General features: G+C 35.6%; 1 protein-coding gene across 1 annotated transcript; it reads right to left on the bottom strand.

Moving 5' to 3' along the window:
• Positions 1–4894: 4894 nt before the first annotated feature.
• LOC127123580 (pentatricopeptide repeat-containing protein At2g13600) lies at positions 4895–5833 on the bottom strand. The gene has a single exon (XM_051053785.1). It carries the CDS (start codon positions 5831–5833, stop codon positions 4895–4897), a length of 939 nt encoding a protein of 312 aa, XP_050909742.1.
• Positions 5834–9234: the final 3401 nt, after the last annotated feature.

Raw genomic sequence — 9234 nt, 5'->3', positions numbered from 1 at the left:
GGTTTTGTACTTCATTCTTGAATTCCTTGAACTTTTCAAAGGACTCTGATTTGTGTTTCATTAAATACACATAACCATATCTACTGAAATCATCAGTGAATGTGATGAAGTACTGAAAACCTCCTCTGGCTGGTATGTTCAGGGGTCCACATACATCAGTATGTATTAGGCCCAAAAGATCATTCGCTCTTTCACCTTTTCCTCTGAATGGAGACTTTGTCATCTTTCCAATTAAACAAGATCTGCATGTCTCATATGATTCATAATCAAAAGAGTCCAAGAGTCCATCTTTATGGAGTTTGGAAATGCGTTTCTCATTTATGTGGCCTAATCGACAATGCCAAAGGTAAGTTGGATTTAACTCGTTAGGTTTCATCCTTTTAGTATTAATGTTATATATAGGCATTTCGAGATCAAGGACATACAGTCCATTGCTCATTTGTGCAATAGCATAGAATATATCATTCAAATAAATTGAGCAACAATTGTTCTTTATTATAAATGAAAAACCAAACTTGTCCAAACAAGAAATGGAAATAATATTCCTGCTAATTGCAGGTACATAATAACAGTTTTCTAACTGAATTATTAAACCACTAGGTAAAGTTAATACATAAGTTCCTACGGCTAAAGCAGCAACCTTTGCTCCATTGCCAACTCGTAGGTCAACTTCACCTTTTGCCAAATCTCTACTTCTTTTTAGCCCCCGCACATTTGTACAAATGTGAGAACCGCATCCAGTATCTAATACCCATGATGCAGAAGTAGATAAATTTATTTCAATAACAAAAATACCTGAAGTTGAAGTCTCTACTCCATTCTTCGTATCTTTCAGGTACTTTGGGCAATTTCTCTTCCAGTGTCCGGTCTTACCGCAATGGAAGCAGGTGTCTGCCTTTGCTATGCCTCCACTAGGCTTCAAAGCAGCAACAATGGGTCTGGGTTTGGCAACTTCCTTGCCTTTCCCTTTATCACCCTGCTTGGTGGGCCTTTTGTTCTGTCTCTTTCCATTTCCGATCATCAGAATGGACTTCCCTTTTGTCTTCAGATTCTGCTCAGCTGTTCTTAACATGCCTAGCAGTTCAGGAAGAGATTTATCCATATCATTCATATTGAAATTTAGGACAAATTGACTGAATCTATCTGGCAATGATTGCAAGATCAAATCAGTCGCAAGTTCCTTTCCGAGGGGAAAACCCAACCTTTCAAGGTTTTCCACATACCCAATCATCTTGAGCACATGGGGACTTACAGGGGCTCCCTCAGCTAACTTGCTTTGAAAAAGGGCTTTTGAAACTTCAAACCTCTCATGCCTTGCTTGCTCTTGATAGAGCATCTTCAAGTGTTCGATCATATCGAACACTGCCATGTTCTCATGTTGCTTTTGCAATTCTGAGTTCATGGTAGCTAGCATGAGACAAGCAGTTTCATTAGCATCATCGACATGCTTCTTATAAGCATCTCTTTCTGCCTTAGGTGCAGAACTAGGAGGTTCCTCTTCAGGAACAGGTTTCTCCAAGACATACAACTTTTTATCATGTTTGAGGACAATCCTCAGGTTTCGGTGCCAATCCAGGAAATTTGTCCCAGACAATTTTTCCTTGTCAAGGATTGATCACAAGATGTTATTAGAGGTGTTTGTTGTCATGGTAATCTACATAAGAATTAATGAAAATATAAGTATCAATAACATATTTAATTAGGCCTTTAATTAAATATGCTCCCACTATTTTACTCAAAACAAATGACCCTCATCATTTGATTCGGAAAATCCCGTTGGAAGATTTTCTAGTGGGTCGAGATCCATATTTCACTTTGTTCTAAGTCCGCGTAGGCGGATTACATAAAACTAGGTTATTTAGGTAGGAACTCCTTTCAATTGTATCTCATACTACTCTCGAAAATTTCAGTTGGGTGAATAACTCCTTATTCCAATCCATCATATGGATCATTCCCAACTCTTGCTTCTAAACATATATAATCTTATTATAATTTATTTAGTTAAGTTTGACCCATTGTTTTAGCAATTGGATATTACAATTATCCCATCGCACCTTACTAATATAGAACATGCACCTCGCGTAGGCGAAACCTACATTATCCGATACTAGTCTTGATGAGTGCTAAAACTTGGAAAGCATAAACTTAATATTTAATTTGAGGGAATTATAATTGTTATGATCTCACCGGCTTATTTATCATATAAATCGTCTCTCACATGCATCAACATATATTCACATGCATCAACATACATAATGAAACAGTTATGACCCCTAGCGCAATTGTTCTCCCAAGCCAATGAGAGAACCTAAGTTAACCTAATAACGATCTAAGCTTCTCCAAGCAAGATCTTCAAGGTTGTCCTCCTTTGATATTGAATTCTTCTCTAAGCTTCTCCAAGCAAGATCTTCAAGGTTGTCCTCCTTTGATATTGAATTCTTCTCTTTCTTCATAACATTGTCTTCTTTTCTTTCTTCATAACATTACATTAAGAAGAAACTCGTTTTACATACGAGGGATTGAGATGAGAAAAGAAGTTACATTAAGAGATTAAAAGGAGAGGCACGACACGCAGGTCGTATTTAAAAACCCAAAACAAGATAAAGGATAACTAAGGCCATAACTGATCACCACAAGGCAATAATAATAAACACATTATTATTATTAATTTTAATTCCTTTAATTACTTAAAACCAAATTAAATTTCGGCGACCGATCACACTACGCAGAGTTAGCCGGGGCTTCCGCTGCCCGGTCACAAGCATGTTACGACAGTCACAAGCTTGTTACGACCGTCACAGGCCCATGACGAACGTCACGTGGCCAAAAACAGAAACGCCTAGAATTCTGGATTTGTGAATGTGACGACCGTCACAAAGCACGTGACGACCGTCACGTCCAGCTTATTACGATCGTCACAAGCTCGTGACGAGCGTCATGCGACCAAGATAACAGAACTTTGAAACAGTCAACATACCTGTTCCAAAAAGCCCTAAATTCACAACTCCTTGACGGCACAACCCTTGCGCCGTCACTAACCCTAATGCACCAATTTCAAACCGTCAAACACACCTCGATTGTTGATTCAGTATGATTGATCAACAGGTCATTACTTCACCATACTAATGTCGGATTCCGAAGCAAATGACCATTGATCGCTCAAAGGAAAACAACCATTTAGTGTTTGAATGAACGAAACAGAAACAGTATATCACATATACCGTACTTTGCATTAGGATTACTTATATCATATATAAGTTGATCGGTCTCAATTGCGTAACCTATGGACGATCGATGTATCGCTGCTTCACCATACTAATGTCGGTTCCGAAGCATAGTCAACATCAATCATCCAACTCGTACACTCATGATGCCAAATTTAATTACCCGTTTAATTAATTGATTCATTCTGTCTTTTAATCATATTAATACAGAAAATAAACAGCTATCCGATTCATGGTTTCGTAAGTGGCTCTGATACCACTGAAGGAGAATTGCGATCCAAAACACAGCGGAAATTAAAATTTTCTCCTTTAGAGATCCTTACGAATGGTCATGATCAGTGATAGAATATTTACCTCTTGTGACGATTGAAACCTTTGGTGCAGATCTCTTGTGACGATCAAAACCTTTGAGGAGCGATCACGAACGTTGAACGATGACAACGTCTCTACTCAGTCCACACGAACGGATTCCTTCAATCTCAGTGCTAGCTGGTACGAATGAAGGCTTTGAGTGAGAGAGAGAGAAAGAGAGAGAGAGAGAGAGAGAGAGAGAGAGAGAGAGAAAGAGAGCGAGAGAGAGAAAACGAAAATAATGCAACCGCAATCAATGCTTCTGCACAAGGGTTCTATTTATAGAACCACTTGTGTGGGCTTCAAGCTAAAAAGCCCATTTAAGTGTATTTTGGCCCATATCTTATAATATGCCTAAAATCACTTAAGCCCATGGTACCTTACCATATTTCGTATTCTACTTAAGTACACCGTACCTTTACAATGTTCTACAATTCACTTAAGGGTACCGTACCTTACGGTGTTCCTTAGTTACTCTATCTCTCATCAATCCGTCCTTTGTGTGTGACCCTATAGGTTTTCGCGACATTGGCAATTATATTAAATCATGTATTTAACATAATAAACAGTGAGCGGTATCTAGCAACACATCACTGCTACCCAAGACACGAAAGTGTCATGTGATCTGACAATTCCTTCTGTGATAATACTTATGTGTATAATTACCCTTTTGACCTTATGTCTATATTGAACACAAGGCATAAACCGTGTCATCCTTGTCCAATTCAATATTGGGCCCATAGACATTTATCCTGTTACGCAGGATGAGCAAATTCCATCTAGGTCACTCATGTCCCTTAGCATGCTTCGTGGAGTACCCATCAACTGTCTTTATGGTTATCCAGTTACGGACAACGTTGGATCAGCAATAAAGCACTCGACTCTACATCTAGGGTCCATAGTGGTTTCAGGTCGAAGAGTGGTATACACCATTATCACTATGAGAATAACTTATGACACTTTGCATAACATTCTATATAGTATTCTCATAGCGGGTCAATTCAATATGAATATTACTCTTAATATTCATACCTATGTTTAAGACTTGATAACTCTTTATCCATGATCCATGAGACGTGATCATCAGTCTACAAACATAATAGTCTTCATGCTTTAATGTTATCCCACTTCACAATAAAGCTTGACTACGGATACTTTAAGAATAGTGTCCTTATGTTTAATGTGATCTCATGATTAAGTCATACTTGATACATTAAATGGACTATCTATTCCAGGGACTTTATTAAACAAACATAATAAAGAAAAATGCCTTTTATTATTAATAAATAATTCGATACAAGTACCAAAAGTATTGGCCTCTAGGGCTTACACCAACAAATAAATCCTGCATGACTACAAGCTGATAAGACAGCACTAAAGCAGACATGATCAGGAATTAACTTCTGCTCGGTTAATAAATAATCAAAAAATCCCAAAGCCTCTACACCTCTTCCACATTGAGCATAACCCATGATCATGGATGTCAACAACACAGTGTTCTTCCAAGAAGTCTGATGCAACACACGTCGAGCCTCATCATTGTCGCCACCCTTTGAATACATATCAATCATAGTACTGTCCACAAACACATTCTCAAAACCCATTTTAATAACCAGAGAATGCACTTGTTTTCCTTCTACAAGCACTGCGAGACGGCTGCAAGCACTTAAAATCGAAGATACAGTATGATCCGTAGGACTCATATTTTTCCCCCGCATTTCCACAAATAGTTTCAGTGCATCTTCGCTGTACAGATTTCGACAGTATCCAGAGATCATTGTATTGTATATAACAGTATCCTTCTCACTAGTTTCATTAAATAACAACACAGCATCATCAATCCGTCCACAACTCGCATAACAATCAACTAATGAACTAATCACAAAATTGCTAGTATCAAATCCTCGTTTGACAACATGAACATGAAGACTTGGACAACAATTAACGACTTTATTTTCCCCCACGCAAGCATTAACGACACTAGTCAAGGTAAAATAATTAGGCATAATACGAGTTCCTAACATCTCTTTAAACAAGAAGAACGCCTCTTTTCCTAATTTATTTGCTGAAAATCCAACAATAAGTGAAGTCCATGATACTTGATCGTGCACTTTCATGGCTCTAAATATCTTCCTTACATCCACAATGCAAAAACATTTTGCATAGAAATCAACAAGCGTAGTACTAAGGAACAAATTATCTTCATATCCTGATCGAATCGTATATGCATGGATTTGTACGCCAAAATGCCAATTCATGATTTTTGCACAAGAACTAAGTGAATTACAAAGAACATACTCTATTGACTTTTCCATTAATCCATTCTTTCTGCTTAGTGACTCTAGTGCTTGGTAGGTACTTGCACTTTTAGAACTCTTTCTCATATAATCATGTTTACAAGTTCTGCAGAAGAGTCTCTGCATCAAAAAATCATCAATAATTTTTTTTAAGCTTATGCATAATTCATGGTTTAATGCAAAAGCTCTGAAATAGTGTGATAATTAACCAATTTACCCTTATCATGAATTTGAGAAGGACCTGTAGCAGGAGGTACTATATGAAAGTAGGTCGTCGGGGAAGGGGTTTGGCGGCGGCGGAGAGAGAACTGAGGTGGACAGCAAGAGAGGAAACACGCAGAGAGATTTGAGGCAAGGTATTTATTCGAAGCAATAGCGTGTCTTTTATACCGCGGCGGTGGGAACAATGTCGTTCGCGGCGGAGCTGAGGGTGGAACGGTTATCTATTGGAGTTGAGAAAAAGATAATGTGTAGTAAGTGTATGATATTAGCGTGCACGTTAGATAGATCTAATGGCAAAATGAGTATTTCTTTTGGAAGACCAACTTGTTCCGATTTTTTAAATTAATTACATATAAAAATGATATGATATCCATTGATTAGATGTTGAGTAATAGAACAAGGTGAGTCCAAAAGATCTGAGCTAAAAATGTCAATTAAGAAAATTACCCCTTGGTAGAATCACAAGTTAATACATCTACTTTGTTGGTATTTAGATATTCTAAGAGGAATTGCAGAAAATATTTTCCTAACATATAAATGAAGATTTATCGCATAAATCAATTGGGTTAGGAATAAAAACAAAATGATTACCTCTTGATGTGTGTTCAAAGCCTTCTTCTTGAAGAGATTACGAGCCTCACCTGAAACTCCTCTAATTAATGCACCAGAGCAAAGATTTGGGTCATTCTATATCAAATGTTAGGTTGAAGATAAAAGGCTTTAGGAGAATAATTGGAACGTTTTATTTTTCTAGAGAAATTAGAATAGGATTTTGTTGTAATTTCTAAAAGGAAATTCAATCCTATCTATAATGCACTAGTTAAAATTATATTTAATTTTATAATTAAATATTATAGTAACATTTGGATTATAATAACATTTTATTGCTAAATACACGAGTAACATTTGATTTCTAACTAAATGGAATGGGATTCATTTTTTCAAAAGAAAACTAACTCCTATTTATAATTCAATAATCTTAATAAATTTTTAAATAAAATTATTTTTTAATTAATAATAACTCCTTATTATTAATAATTCTTCCAATCAATCCTATCCATAAACTTCTAGGGTGTAACCTCTTAGGACCCAATTACAATAGCAATGAATTTCACAAGATAAAGTTCATAAATCATAGTTGGCTTCTAACAAAGCACTATGATTACCTAAAATAGTGAGATTGTAAATCTTCATCAAGTGTCCTATTTTATAATTAGTTATTGCACATTAGATTTGCATGACACAATCATTATATATTTGATAATATAATGTGGAAAGACTAAAAGAAAGTCAATTAGTATGATATTGTAAAACCAGTAAGGTCTGCTTAATTTTGTTACCACAAGTGGTGAACTATTGTTTACAAAGAAACATTGTTCAAAATTTATTTTTCCCCAGTGATCGACAAAGCTCACAAATAATAACAAAACCAGGTAGCAAAGATGCCAAAGAGGTTTCAAACATACCCTTAGTATAGCATCATATGCAAGGTATAACTCCAACAAATTTATTTGATTATGGGAACATTATAATGGAAATAGTGAAAATAGAGTATATAATAACAACATAATTCAAGGGTTTAATATTTCCAATACTTTTCCTCTGTCTTTCAATTCAAATGCGAAAATACCATTTGAACTACTACTGTCATTGATGAAAACAACAAACTACTGCCACTAGAGCTGTCAATTTAGGGGGTTAATAAATTTGAGCCCTAACCCACTTAATGAGGGGGCGTAAAAAAGTCCAAGAATAATTAACCCCTAAATATATAGGCCCCAAGGCCCCATAATTTAGAAGGGGGGCACATGGCCCCTAATCAAATATTCATAATTTTTTCAAAAACAAAATATTAATTTCAAAAAATAAAATTTTCAAAATAAAAAAGAAATAAACAAATTTAGAAAAAAGTTTTTTCAAAAAAAAAACTAGTATAAAAACAACTTTTTGTCTTAAAATCATCTTAATAAACTTTAAATTCATGCATATTAAATTTTAAAAATCTCTAAAATACATTAAACTCAAATATTACTTTGTAATTTTTGGTTTGTTACCATCACTGACCATATAGATGGAACCTTTTAAAAAGTATGAGGGTTGTTTCATGTGTATCATAATCTGTTTCAAAAAGTTAACAACAAAATTTCTTCACAATTTTTTTTTACAACCAAGCGACAAGATATTAGTGCATAAAGATTAATATATATAAATGCACAAAGACTACATGTAGCTGAAAAACATAAAAACCATATCAAATGAAGACCATATCAATTAGACACAATACATAAAGACCATGTCACATAATGAGAACTAATAGTTTATCACCTATGAAACACAAACACGCCGAACACGACCTCGACACTGACACCAATAATAATTTTAAAAAATGAATAAATTAGATGTAATCACAAGTGTTTTGTAGGTGTCTGACTCGGACACGGACACGGACACACCTTTGGGTGCTACATAGTTTATCATGCAAAGACCATATTAAATCTTGCAGCAAAACCTTCTATATAGAAGAAAAAAATGGTTCCCACGTAAAGACTACACATGTAAAATTGATACTCCAATACAAGTGTGGCTTCAATATTCTTAATATTTAATTTCAATACATCCACGATAAAAAAAATTCAAAACTCATTGTTGCGTGACTTTAATGCAATAGGCATGTCACAGTCATGGCAACGAGCTAAGCATAACACACAAACATAAAAAAAATTAATCTTGTGAAACTCGTTGAGGCATTTTCACAAATAGCTTGTGAGTGCACATATTAAACATCTCTAATCTTATTTGTTCAGATAACATGTTTGTTATACCCTAAAATTCACCCTGCACCTTCACAATGTTCATCTAGGTCACTAACTTAAACATTTGCATATCATCATGAGCATGCATTTCATCTGCATTAGCAAGGTTCAACACAAGAAAGCAGTGACTTGAATTCAGAGCTTTATGCTTACACCTAGTGGAAACTAGGATTTCTCAGCAAACTTGGGGTGGCCCCAATCAAACCTTAACATGGAGATGTCCCTTGATGCTTGGGTATTGTGCTTGGACCTGGTGTTAACTATGGCTCCTCAAGGAAGTAAAACCCTATTTTGAGGATCCTTACTTGACCAAGGTTTCACCCAACC

The sequence above is a fragment of the Lathyrus oleraceus genome, chromosome 2 (genome assembly GCF_024323335.1).
Source record: "Lathyrus oleraceus cultivar Zhongwan6 chromosome 2, CAAS_Psat_ZW6_1.0, whole genome shotgun sequence".
Classification (NCBI taxonomy): domain Eukaryota; kingdom Viridiplantae; phylum Streptophyta; class Magnoliopsida; order Fabales; family Fabaceae; genus Lathyrus; species Lathyrus oleraceus.
Note: the sequence above shows the minus strand (reverse complement) of the source record. Positions and strands in the feature narration are given on the sequence as shown.